At 47.3% G+C, this 14,110-nt stretch overlaps 1 protein-coding gene across 1 annotated transcript in view; it reads right to left on the bottom strand.

Moving 5' to 3' along the window:
- LOC106611341 (intersectin-2-like) overlaps positions 1 to 14,110 on the bottom strand; it is a 115,667-nt gene that overhangs the window by 61,999 nt on the left and 39,558 nt on the right. Inside the window, 14 exon segments of the mRNA XM_045723678.1 lie at positions 1,015 to 1,209; positions 1,505 to 1,601; positions 1,897 to 2,018; positions 2,203 to 2,248; positions 2,352 to 2,518; positions 3,663 to 3,718; positions 5,582 to 5,778; positions 7,422 to 7,515; positions 7,762 to 7,970; positions 8,086 to 8,210; positions 8,402 to 8,700; positions 8,702 to 8,914; positions 9,043 to 9,224; positions 11,106 to 11,245. Of these exon segments, the coding sequence (XP_045579634.1) occupies positions 1,015 to 1,209; positions 1,505 to 1,601; positions 1,897 to 2,018; positions 2,203 to 2,248; positions 2,352 to 2,518; positions 3,663 to 3,718; positions 5,582 to 5,778; positions 7,422 to 7,515; positions 7,762 to 7,970; positions 8,086 to 8,210; positions 8,402 to 8,700; positions 8,702 to 8,914; positions 9,043 to 9,224; positions 11,106 to 11,245 (2,142 nt within the window).

Genomic DNA, 14,110 nt, shown 5'->3' with positions numbered 1-14,110 from the left:
TTCATATAAGCAAATCAGTCAATTGAAATATATTAATTAGGCCCTAATCTATGGAATTCACATGACTGGGCAAGGGCGCAGCCATGGGTGGGACTGGGAGGACATAGGCCCACCCACTTGGGAGGCAGGCCCATCCACTGGGGAGCTGGCCCAGCCAATCAGAATGAGTTTTTCCCCACAAAAGGGCTTTATTACACAGTTTCATCTGCTGTCCAGGTGGCTGGCCTCAAACGATCAGGTAAAGAAGCCGGATGTGGAGGTCCTGGGCTGGCGTGGATACATGTGGTCTGCGGTTGTGAGGCCGGCTGGACGTACTGCCAAATTCTCAAAAATTATGTTGAGGGCAGCTTTTGGTAGAGAAATTAACATGCAATTCTCTGGCAACAGTTCTGGTGAACATTCCTGCAGTCATCATGCATATTGCACGCTCCCTCAAAACCTGAGACATCTGTGGCATTGTGTTGTGTGACAAAACTGCACATTTTTGGGCCTTTTATTGTCCCCAGCACAAGGTGCACCTGTGTAATGATCATGCTGTTTAATCAGCTTCTTGATATGCCACACCTGTCAGTTGGATGGATTATCTTGACAAATGAGAAATGCTCACTAACAGGGATGTAAACAAATGTTTGAGAGAAATAAGCTTTTTGTGCATATGAAACATATCAGGGATCTTTTATTTCAGCTCATGAAAAATGAGACCAACACTTTACATGTTGTGTTTATATTTTTGTTTAGTATATTTCATCCCCCTGATGGTTAAAGTTAGCATCATGGGTTGGGTAATCTGACCCTAGATCTGTGGTTAAGGATAACGTCTACCCACTCCATAAAAAACACAGGTAGAAGGTCAGAGAGTTGTGGCCAGATGTACCTTGTGTGTGTCTATCTGCCTACCCTGTATTGTATACTGGGATGTACCTTGTGTGTGTCTATCTGCCTACCCTGTCTTGTGAACATTCCACTTTGAGAAATGACGTCTTTGGAAAAACATCAAAATAGTCATGTACTCACATTGCTGGCTGGGGTCGGAGTCGACGGTGGTCATCTTGACGTAATTGGTTGGGAACAGACCGGTGATCCCATTGACCTCTCCTTTCCACCAATCGGGGTCGTTCTTGTCGAACACACTGATCATCTGACCTTTGGAGAAGCTCATCTCATCCTTGTTGGCTGCTTTGTAGTCGTACATGGCAATGACCTGACACACTGGAGGGGAGAGAGAGCAAGAGAAGGAGGGGGGGGAATGAGGTGTGAAGCGGTGGAGGCTGGTGGGAGGAGCTATATGAGGACAGCCTCATTGTATTGGCTAGAATGGAATAAATGGAACGGAATCAAACATGGTTTCCATACGTGTGATGTGTTTCATACCGGTCCATTGATTCCATTCCAGATATTACTATGAGCCCGTCCTCCTATAGCCCCTCCCACCAGCCTCCTTGTAAACTATACATTCACTTTTGTTACCTACTAAAGGTGTGTGTTTCCTGTGTGTGTATGTTACCTGGTAGAGGTGCTGGTGTGGACTTGCCGCTGTTGGATCCCAGCATTTTGACATGTGAGGCAGGAAACCAACCCTTCTGACGCTTCTTTCCTCGCGCCTTAGAGACCGAGGGAGATCAATCAGTCAACCATTTAACCAAATGTATCAATCTAATGCTGCGTTTAGATAGGCAGCCCAATTTTGGTCTGATTGGTCAAAAAAACAATTAGTGAAAACAATCAGAATTGGGCTGCCTGCACAGGAAACCTAATTCTGATATTTTCCAACTAATCAGTATTTTTTGACCAATCAGATTAGATCTTAATTCAATAACTGTAAATCAACACAGTCAAAATCATATTGCCTTGTTTCATTAGAGTCTAAAACAACCATTAATCAATCAATCAGCCAACCTGCAGTTCTCCGAGCAACCAGCCGGACGAATTCTTGCTGAGGATGAGGATGAGCTGTCCTGCTGCCAGGCTGAGCTGCTCTGTTCCTGTGGCTGTGTAGGCAGTGCTCACCTGGGCTATCTCTGCGCGCGTGCACACACACACACACACACACACACACACACACACACACACACACACACACACACACACACACACACACACACACACACACACACACACACACACACACACAGAGAGTAACTTCAGATTCAGAGGAAGTTGAAAGGAACAGAGTGTGGATATACATTTATCCAGTTGACTCACCTGGCTTCTTCCCAGGCTGTCCTGGCTGTCCTGAGCTGCTGGATGTCTGAAATAACAAGTTAGAGAACCAAGGTCAGATACAAGTTAAAGTCAAGGACGTGTGTGTGTGTGTGTGTGTGTGTGTGTGTGTGTGTGTGTGTGTGTCTTACGTCGTTCTCTTTGGGTTTGACGTAGTTGGAAGGGAACACTCCAGTGCGGTCTCCAATGCTTCCGCTCCACCACTCTCCCTCTCTCTGGGTCACCAGCATCACATCACCCTCTCTAAACGTCAGGTCGCCAGGCTCTGGGCTCTCATAGGTGTACAGCGCCACGTACTCTGATTGGTGAGACAAAACATCACCTCTCAGAGAGACATTCTATTGGATGACACAATTCACTACAGAGTCATGGACATTACCATCTGAGAAGGCAGAACTGTATTTTATAATGTTCCCAACAAGAACTGAATCTGGTAAGAGTGCTTTTGCAGAAGGACATGTTTTTAGGGACGAGAGAGAGAGAGCGAACGAGGGCGAGAGAGAGAGAGGGCGAGAGAGAAAGAGAGGGCGAGAGAGAGAGAGAGAGGGCGAGAGAGAGAGAGAGAGAGAGACGAGAGAGAGAGAGAGAGGGGCGAGAGAGAGAGAGGGAGAGTGACCGAGGGCGTGAGAGAGAGAAAGGGCAAGAGAGAGAGGGCGAGAGAGAGAGGGCGAGAGAGAGAGAGAGCGCGGGCGAGAACGAGGGCGAGTGACCGAGGGCGAGAAAGAGAGGTGGCGAGAAAGAGAGAGGGCGAGAGAGAGAGAGGGCGAGAGAGAGAGAGGGCGAGAGAGCGAGAGGGCGAGAGAGCGAGGCGAGAGAGCGGGCGAGAGAGAGAGCGGGCGAGAGAGCGAGAGAGAGAGAGAGAGCGGGCGAGAGAGAGAGAGAGAGCGGGCGAGAGAGAGAGAGAGAGCGGGCGAGAGAGAGAGAGAGAGCGGGCGAGAGAGAGAGAGAGCGGGGCGAGAGAGAGAGAGCGGGCGAGAGAGAGAGAGAGCGGGCGAGAGAGAGAGAGCGGGCGAGAGAGAGAGAGCGAGCGAGAGAGAGAGAGAGAGGGCGAGAGAGAGAGAGAGAGGCGAGAGAGAGAGAGAGAGAGAGAGAGAGAGAGAGAGAGAGAGAGAGCGAGAGAGAGGAGAGAGAGAGAGAGAGAGGGCGAGAGAGAGAGAGAGGGCGAGAGAGAGAAAGAAAGAGGGCGAGAGAGAGCGGGCGGGCGAGAGAGAGCGGGCGGGCGAGAGAGAGCGGGCGGGCGAGAGAGAGCGAGCGGGCGAGAGAGAGAGAGAGGATGAGAGAGAGAGAGGATGAGAGAGAGAGAGAGAGAGGGCGAGAGAGAGAGAGAGAGGGCGAGAGAGAGAGAGAGAGAGAGAGAGGGCGAGAGAGAGAAAGAAAGAGGGCGAGAGAGAGAAAGAAAGAGGGCGAGAGAGCAAGAGGGGGCGAGAGAGAGAAGGGAGTACCTTCCTGTTGAGCAGCATCTGAGGCCTCCACTTCATCTGGGGGAGAATACGTCAGGCTGAGACAAGACAAACGACATTAATGAAACAAAAAATATATTTTCTATCATAAGACCAGTACTACCGTGCCCAGTAACAACAAGCAGTCATATGTTATTATTTATTTCACCTTTATTTAACCAGGTTGGCAAGTTGAGAACAAGTTCTCATTTACAACTGCGACCTGGCCAAGATAATGCAAAGCAGTTTGACACATACTACAACACAGAGTTACACATGGAATAAACAAACATACAGTCAATAATACAGTAGAAAAAGTCTATATACAGTGTGTGCAAATGAGGTAAGGGAGTTTAGGCAATAAATAGGCCATAGTGGCGAAATAATTACAATATAGCAATTATACACTGGAGTGATAGATGTGCAGAAGATGAATGTGCAAGTAGAGGTACTGGGGTGCAAAGGAGCAAAATAAATAAATACAGTATGGGGATGAGGTAGTGGGATGGGCTATTTACAGATGGGCTATGTACAGGTGCAGTGATTTGTGAGCTGCTCTGACAGCTTGTGCTTAAAGCTAGTGAGGGATATATGAGTCTCCAGCTTCAGTGATTTTTGCAGTTCGTTCCAGTCATTGGCAGCAGAGAACTGGAAGGAAAGGCGGCCAAAGGAGGAATTGGCTTTGGGGGTGACCAGTGAGATATACCTGCTGGAGGGCGTGCTAGGAGTAGGTGCTGCTATGGTGACCAGTGAGCTGAGATAAGGCGGGGCTTTACCTAACAAAGACTTGTAGATGACCTGGAGCCAGTGGGTTTGGCGACGAGTATGAGGGCCAGCCAACGAGAGCATACAGGTCGCAGTGGTGGGTAGTATATGGGGCTTTGGTGACAAGACGGATGGCACTGTGATAGACTGCATCCAGTTTGCTGAGTAGAGTGTTGGAGGCTATTTTGTAAATGACATCACCGAAGTCGAGGATCGGTAGGATAGTCAGTTTTACGAGGGTATGTTTGGCAGCATGAGTGAAGGATGTTTTGTTGCGAAATAGGAAGCCGATTCTAGATTTAATTTTGGATTGGAGATGCTTAATATGAGTCTGGAAGGAGAGTTTACAGTCTAACCAGACACCCAGGTATTTGTAGTTGTCCAAATATTCCAAGTCAGAACCGTCCAGAGTAGTGATGCTGGACGGGCGGGCAGGTGCGGGCACGATCGGTTGAAGAGCATGCATTTAGTTTTACTTGCATTTAAGAGCAGTTGGAGGCCACGGAAGGAGAGTTGTATGGCATTGAAGCTCATCTGGAGGTTAGTTAACACAGTGTCCAAAGAAGGGCCAGGAGTATACAGAATGGTGTCGTCTGCGTAAAGGTAAATCAGAGAATCACCAGCAGCAAGAGCGACATCATTGATGTATACAGAGAAGAGAGTCGGCCCGAGAATTAAACCCTGTGGCACCCCCATAGAGACTGCCAGAGGTCCGGACAACAGGCCCTCCGATTTGACACACTGAACTCTGTCTGAGAAGTAGTTGGTGAACCAGGCGAGGCAATCATTTGAAAAATCAAGGCTGTTGAGTCTGCCGATAAAAACGTGGTGATTGACAGAGTCGAAAGCCTTGGCCAGGTCGATGAATACGGCTGCACAGTATTGTCTCTTATCGATCGTTTAGGACCTTGGGCGTGGTTGAGGTGCACCCATGACCAGCTCTGAAACCAGATTGCATAGCGGAGAAGGTACGGTGGGATTCAAAATGGTCGGTAATCTGTTTTGATTTGGCCTGTTCAAGTACATATGACTGAATTCTACACACACACGACTGAATTCCTTCACTGTGTGTGTGTGTGTGTGTGTGTGTGTGTGTGTGTGTGTGTGTGTGTGTGTGGGGGAGGTGTGTACGCGTGCGTGTGTATGTATGTATTTACGCAGTGGTGTTGTCATTGTCTCCCAGGAGTGTGACATATGTTTTGGGGAACCAGCCCTGAACCCCGTTGACCTCCCCCATCCACCAGCTGTCCTGCTGCTCCAGCACCCGGATCACATCCTCCTTACTGAAGTTCAGATGGCTCTCTGTTTTAGCTGTCCACGAACACAGAGCCTGGGCCTGCAGATTACCTACCACCTAGAACAAGAGGAGGGAAGGATGGAGGGAGAGAGAGAGAGGTTGATGGAGGGACATAAGATTGAGGGAGAGAAAGAGAGAGGTAGATAGCAGAAGAACAGGGGTCAAATTTAAATTGGGATATTGTAGGTAATAAAACAATACATTTTTCACTCATGGATTAAAAAGTACTAGATCGGTGTAATCATATTCCTAACACCAGTCGTTTCCTTTTTAAATCCAGGGTAGTCATGATAGAGGAATCGGTCTGGTCTGGTAGCAACATGATCTGTGTGCAGTGTTATGATCACGCTTGTAGGCGCTGTCATGGCGACGTTGACTAGCTAAGCTCATACACAGAAACACGTCATCAGGTCTAACAGTCGTCTCGCGCCAGACTGCAGATCATCAAATCTAAAAAACACTCCTTCAATATAAAAGTTGGTTTTGACAAAAATGAAAAGGAATTTGGGGTATTAGCTTGTTCAACTACGTCTGACAACGACGTTGTGCCTTTAGATTCAGAGAAAATGATGTTTCACTTCTCTCAATGATTAATAGTTGTTTTAGACTATAAATGGGGCGGCAGGTAGCCTAGTGGTTAGAGCGTTGGGCCAGTAACCGAAAGGTTGCTCGATTGAATCCCTGACCTGACAAGGTAAAAATCTGTCGTTCTGCCCCTGAACAAGGCAGTTAACCCACTGTTCCACGGTAGGCCGTCATTGTAAATAAGAATTTGCCTAGTTAAATAAAGGTTAAATAATAAAGAAATAAATTAGAAAAATAAAAAACTGCCTTCTCTAACCCCAAATCCTGGGCTGGTCTGCTTCGCAAGCGTTCCCGGATGTCTTGCGATGTTGCGCCTCTGGGTTAGAAACAGTGGTGGAGCCATCAATCTCCATACTGGCCATTTTTACCACCTACCTACTATTGGGGTCATGATAGGGGCTGCAAACAAATGTTTGACGTATTAAAATCATTGATTATGCTTATGTGATATTAATTGAAGGGGAAGGGCAATGAGATCCCTTCCCCACTACATTTACAGGGTCCTAGACTACAGATTAACAATATATATTCATTATAAGGTTTAATTGTTCCACAGTTTTTTCTACTCTCTGCCTCTTATAAGAAACGGTCTGAGAGATGTGTGAGTTATTGCATCATAACAGGGTGTCTGTGAGAAAGAACCTCTAGGCTAAAAGAGATTAGACACAGAACCCTGCAGGGGAGTGAAAGAGATACGAGACTAGTCAGACAGACCTCTATAAATCAACTTGGGGAGTGGACATTTACTGCTGAGCCCTTAGAAAACACTGGAACTATTGTATCTCTCTTGCAAGTTTGTATAGCTGTGTATGCATGGGCTTGGTCTGATGAGTAGAAGGTAATGACGTATACAGTGACATCACAAGGGCTGGACTTCGGGCTTAATAAAATCAATTGGGACTTTTCCTATCTTGCAAAACTAAGGAGAGACATCAGTTGTATGTGTGATGTTTGATATTTGACTTCTGTCTACAGCTGTATTTTGATTAAAATTGTTATGATTTATAAGTGCACATTTTGAGTGTTCCTTACATGTTAAATAAATAAAACGGAGCACAGAAAAACAGAACCAACACTACCCTAGCTTCAATTGGCCCCTCCCACTCCTCCTCTACCTGTACCAGCTCCGAGGGGGTGGGTTGAGGGGCGTGTGTAGGCGTGAAGGCGGAGTTCTGTCCTGTTGACATGGAAGCATCTCCCCCAGGTTTCCTGTAAGACATGAAGGGTCAGAGGTCATGAAGGGTCAGAGGTCAGTACAGTATTTACACAAATCACCATATCAATGTCTCATCAGGGTTGAGGAAAGGTTACACGCTCCACACCTATGAGAAATACCTATGGCTAGAAACGGTGTGTGTGTGGTGTGTGTATCTATAAATGTGTGTGTGTGTGTGTGTGTGTGTGTGTGTGTGTGTGTGTGTGTGTGTGTGTGTGTATGTATATTATTCAACCTACCCAGTGTTGTTGGGGGTGGAGAGCTGTGGTCTGAGGGCCTGTTTAGCAGCATTAACAGCAGTAGTAGCACCAGCAGTGGTAGTTGTAGTAATAGTAGCAGGTCTCTCTGATTTGGCCTGTCTCTCTACGTAACTCTCTGGGAACCAGCCCATCTTCCCCTGACGACTCCCGTACAGCCAACCCTGCTCTCGCTCCGTACTCTCATCCACCTAGACACACACAAACAGATGAATGGGCACACAACGGTCAGACAACGGTCAGACAACAGAGAAGCAAAGTGTAGAATTAAATCCAGAAATAACTTGTCATCTGTATGGTTCTAACCTCGATGACCTCATCGGCTTCAAAGCTGAGTTCTTCCAGGTTGCGAGCGGTGAAAGGGTAGATCGCCCGGAAGGAAGTGAGCGTCGCAGACTTCCTGTGCTCTGTGGCCTGGGGTGGCAGACCGCCTGGAACAGCCAATCACACAATAGCACCTCATGACGTCACCTCAGTTAACATTTTTAAATATAATAATCTCAAATGCCACCCTACTATAAAGTGCACTACTTTTGACCAGAACAACCACGTGACTATCAGTTTTCCATATCCTAATAAAGGTTTAATAGAACAGTTCAATAGTCTAATGGTTCCTCCTTACCTTTCCTCTCCTCTAGTCCGCAAAGAAGGACTGACAGTTTGTCGTGGATGTCTGTCTTCCCTGCACGCTGCTGCTGCCGCAACGCCGCCGCCTCCTCCTCTCTGCTCCTCCTCTCCTCTTCCTCCAGCTTCCTCTTCGCTTCTTCCTTCAACTTCCTCTCTTCCTCCTGCTGCCTCCTTTTCTCCTCCTCCTTCCTCTTCCATCTCTTCTTGTCCTCTTCACACCTCCTGCTCTCCACCTCTTCCTGCCTTCTCTTCTCTTCCTCCCGCTCCTCCTCTAACCTCTTCCTCTCCTCTCTGTCTTCTCCTCTCCTCCTGTCTCCTCCTCTCCTCCTCCTCCGCTCTGCGTTCTCGTTCTACCTTTTCTTTAGCAGCTAAGAGGCGGGCTTGTGTCTCCTTCTTCTCCTCCTCTCTCAGTTTGGCCTCTCTCTCTTCCTGCAGCCTCCTCTGTCTCTCCTCCTCCTCTCTCTGCAGCTTCTCCTGCCACTGACGCTCCTTCTGCAGTTTAATACGCCTGGGGAGAGCAGGAGAGCGGGAGGGAGAGAGAGAGAAGGATATAGGGAAAGGACAGACAGGCCTATGTCAAAGAGCAGATAATGCTTGAGCATGTCTGTGTGTTAGGCAGAGGGGAGAGCTGTTCACCTTTTGGCCTCCTCCTCCTCTCTCCTCTCCTCCTCCTCCCTCCTTTTCCTCTCCTCCTCCTCCTCCCTCCTCTTCCTCTCCTCCTGCTCTCTCTGTCTCTCCAGTTCTCTCCCTTTGTCCTCTTTGATGCTCCGTAGTTTATCCAGAGCCGACTGCTGCTTCCACTGGCTCTCTCTCAGTTCCTGAAGTTACCACGTCAACAAGAGGGCACATTTCACCACATACTAACAGGGTCACACATTCAGAATCAGAACACCATCTATTACATTTACACTTCAGTCCTTTATGAACTGGTAACAGCAGAGGATCTAACAGGATGGCACAGCGAGCACTGGGATGAGAGGGTTGGACAACTCAGAGAAGAGTGGTTTAGACACAGAGAGAGGAGAGAGAAATATATATAGTACACTACTGTACCAGTCAGAACTGTTTGGACACACCTACTCATTCAAGGGTTTTTCTTTGTTTTTTTACTATTTTCTACATTGTAGAATGTAGAGAAAAGAATGCAAAGCTGTCACCAAGGCAAAGGGTGGCTATTTTAAGAATTTCGAATATAAAATATATTTTGATTTGTTTAACACTTTTTTGGTTACTACATGATTCCATATGTGTCATGTCATAGTTGTGATGTCTCACTATTATTCTACAATGTAGAACCCTTGAGTGAGTAGGTGTCCAAACTTCTGACTGGTACTGTATATAGTATATATGAGAGCGAGAGAGGGACAGAAAGCGAGCGACAGAGGCAGACAGGGAGAGAGAGAGAGGCAGACAGAGAGAGAAAGGCAAACAGAGAGAGAGAGCGAGAGACAGAGAGAGAAAGACAGAGAGAGAGAGAGAGAGAGAGAGAGAGAGAGAGAGAGAGAGAGAGAGAGAGGCAGACAGAGAGAGAGAGGCAGACAGAGAGAGAGAGGCAGACAGAGAGAGAGAGGCAGACAGAGAGAGAGGGGCAGACAGAGAAAGAGAGGGGCAGACAGAGAAAGAGAGGGGCAGACAGAGAAAGAGAGGGGCAGACAGAGAAAGAGAGGGACAGACAGAGAAAGAGAGGGACAGACAGACAGACAGACAGACAGACAGACAGACAGACAGACAGACAGACAGACAGACAGACAGACAGACAGACAGACAGACAGACAGACAGACAGACAGACAGACAGACAGAGAGAGAGAGAGAGAGAGAGACAGCACCTTTAGGAGGTAGAAGAGGTTACTCAGGCAGTTGAATAGAGAGAGAGAGGCAGACAGAGAGATATAGGGAGAGAACAGACAGTCATCAGCATCCCCATACTGCAGCAAGACAGGCCAGGAGAAAGGGAGGAGGGAGGAAGAGTGCTACCATCCTGTAGGTTTTCACTCTAACCCTGTTCCTGGAGAGCTACCATCATGTAGGTTTTCACTCGAACCCTGTTCCTGGAGAGCTACCATCATGTAGGTTTTCACTCGAACCCTGTTCCTGGAGAGCCACCCTCCTGTAGGTTTTCACTCCAATCAGGTTCCTGGAGAGCTACCCTCCTGTAGGTTTTCACTCGAACCCTGTTCCTGGAGAGCTCCCCTCCTGTAGGTTTTCACTCAAACCCTGTTCCTGGAGAGCTCCCCTCCTGTAGGTTTTCACTCCAACCACGTTCATGGAGCGCACCTGATTCTAATAATTAGCTGGTTGATAAACTGAACCAGGTTAGTTACAACTGGGGTTGGAGTGAAAACCTACAGGAGGGTCTCTCTCCAGGAACCTGGTTGGAGTTAAAACCTACAGGAGGGTGGCTCTCCAGGAACAAGGTTGGAGTTAAAACCTACAGGAGGGTAGCTCTCCAGGAACAAGGTTGGAGTTAAAACCTACAGGAGGGTCTCTCTCCAGGAACCTGGTTGGAGTTAAAACCTACAGGAGGGTCTCTCTCCAGGAACCTGGTTGGAAAGCCCTGTCATATATTCACTTTAATACAGGTAGACTGTTACACGTCAACATTTTACCACAACATTTGAGCGAGTGACTAGAGTGAGTGTTAAAATTAACTGAGACGTTGGTGTAGACAACCAGCTGAGATGTACTGGTCTGTACATACCTGTATATCGTTCTGGTAATGATCCATGTCAGCCAGTTTAGCAGCCGTCTCTTTCTCCAGAGCATCCAGCTGTTGCTTCAGTTTACGACAGGCTCCGTCCTTCTCGCTGGTGCTGCTCTTTAGAGTGGATATGGTGGAGACTGGGTACAGCAGGAAGACGAGTTACAACCCAGGGGGTGACAGGAGGGAAATGTTTAGTAACACTCACTACAGTGCCGTCAGAAAGTATTCACACTTCTTGACTTGTTCCACATTTTGTTGTGTTTTTCACCCATCAACACACAATACCCCAGAACGACAAAGTGAAAATATTCTTTGTAAATATCTAATTTACCAATCGTCCAAGGAACTGTCCGGAGAACTCCGAGATATAATTGTGATGAGGCATATATGTGGGGAAGGGTAAAAAAATAAAAAATTCTAGAGTGTTGAAAGATTCCAAGAGCACAGCAGCTTCCATCATTGGGAAATTGGAATTATCCAGACTCTGCCTAGAGCTGGCCGTCCGACCAAACTGAGCAACCAGGCAAGAAGGACCTTGGTCACGGAGGTGACCCAGAACCCAATGACCACTCTGACAGAACTACAGAGTTCCTTGGCTGAGATGGGAGAACCTGCCAGAAGGACAACAGTCTCTACAGCACTTCACCAATCTGGGCTTTATGGTAAGAGTGGCCAGACGGAAGCCAATCGTGAGAAAAAGGCACATGACAGCATGCCTGGGAGTTTGCAAAAAGGCAAATAGACTCAGAGCATTAGACTAAAGATTCTGTGGTCTGAGAGGACAAAACGTTGACTTGTCTGGCCTGAATGCAAAGAGCCATGTCTGGAGAAAACCAGGCACAGATCATCCCTGCCGTGAAGCATGGTGGTGGCAGCATCATGTTATGGGGATGCTTTTCAGCGACAGGGAGACTGGTAAGGATAGAGGGAACAATGAATGGAGCCAAATACAGGCAAATCCTTGACGAGAACCTAAAAACGACCTTAGACTGGGGGCGAAGATTTACATTCCAACAGGACAATGACCCCAAGCATACAGCCAAAGAAACACTGGAATGGCTTCAGAACAAGAATGTGAAAGTCCTTGAGTGGCCCAGCTAAAGCACAGACTTGAATCCCATTGAAAATCTGTGGAAATACTTGAAGATTGCTGTTCACCGCCGCTCCCCATCTAACTTAACAGAACTTGAGAAAATCCACAAGGAAGAGTGGGAGAAAATCCCCAAATCCAGATGTGTAAAGCTGATAGACGGCTCAAAGCTGTAATCACTGCCAAAGTTGCTTCTACAAAGTATTGACTGAAGAATGTGAATACTTATGTAAATTAGATATACATTTACATTTAAGTCATTTAAGTCATTTTAGATATAATATGGTATTTAATTTCAATAAACTTGCAAACATTTCTATAAACATGTTTTCACTTTGTCATTACGGGGTATTGTGTTAAGATGGGTGAGAAAACAATTCAGGCTGGTTCAACAAAATCTGGAATAAGTCAAGGGGTATGAATACTTTCTGAAGGCACTGTATTGTATGTCTCCAAACATGGAGTCCTATTCAGTCATGTTTGATTGAATGTGGAACATGGCCTAGTATAGCCCTATTATATACCCCAGTGCTACTGTCTACCCCATCCATACACCCTAGTATAGCCCTCTACCCCATCCATACACCCTAGTATAGCCCTATTATATACCCCAGTCCTACTGTCTACCCCATCCATACACCCTAGTATAGCCCTCTACCCCACCCATACACCCTAGTATAGCCCTCTACCCCACCCATACACCCTAGTATAGCCCTATTATATACCTCAGTCCTACTGTCTACCCCATCCATACACCCTAGTATAGCCCTCTACCCCATCCATACACCCTAGTATAGCCCTCTACCCCACCCATACACCCTAGTATAGCCCTATTATATACCCCAGTCCTACTGTCTACCCCCTCCATACACCCTAGTATAGACCTATACCCCATCCATACACCCTAGTATAGCCCTCTACCCCATCCATACACCCTAGTATAGCCCTATTATATACCCCAGTCCTACTGTCTACCCCATCCATACACCCTAGTATAGCCCTCTACCCCATCCATACACCCTAGTATAGCCCTATTATATACCCCAGTCCTACTGTCTACCCCATCCATACACCCTAGTATAGCCCTCTACCCCATCCATACACCCTAGTATAGCCCTCTACCCCATCCATACACCCTAGTATAGCCCTCTACCCCCTCCATACACCCTAGTATAGACCTATACCCCATCCATACACCCTAGTATAGCCCTATTATATACCCCAGTCCTACTGTCTACCCCATCCATACACCCTAGTATAGCCCTCTACCCCATCCATACACCCTAGTATAGCCCTCTACCCCATCCATACACCCTAGTATAGCCCTATTATATACCCCAGTCCTACTGTCTACCCCATCCATACACCCTAGTATAGCCCTCTACCCCATCCATACACCCTAGTATAGCCCTCTACCCCATCCATACACCCTAGTATAGCCCTATTATATACCCCAGTCCTACTGTCTACCCCATCCATACACCCTAGTATAGCCCTCTACCCCACCCATACACCCTAGTATAGCCCTCTACCCCACCCATACACCCTAGTATAGCCCTATTATATACCTCAGTCCTACTGTCTACCCCATCCATACACCCTAGTATAGCCCTCTACCCCATCCATACACCCTAGTATAGCCCTCTACCCCATCCATACACCCTAGTATAGCCCTATTATATACCCCAGTCCTACTGTCTACCCCCTCCATACACCCTAGTATAGACCTATACCCCATCCATACACCCTAGTATAGCCCTATTATATACCCCAGTCCTACTGTCTACCCCATCCATACACCCTAGTATAGCCCTCTACCCCATCCATACACCCTAGTATAGCCCTCTACCCCACCCATACACCCTAGTATAGCCCTATTATATACCCCAGTCCTACTGTCTACCCCATCCAT

The sequence above is a fragment of the Salmo salar genome, chromosome ssa09 (genome assembly GCF_905237065.1).
Source record: "Salmo salar chromosome ssa09, Ssal_v3.1, whole genome shotgun sequence".
Taxonomy (NCBI): domain Eukaryota; kingdom Metazoa; phylum Chordata; class Actinopteri; order Salmoniformes; family Salmonidae; genus Salmo; species Salmo salar.
Note: the sequence above shows the minus strand (reverse complement) of the source record. Positions and strands in the feature narration are given on the sequence as shown.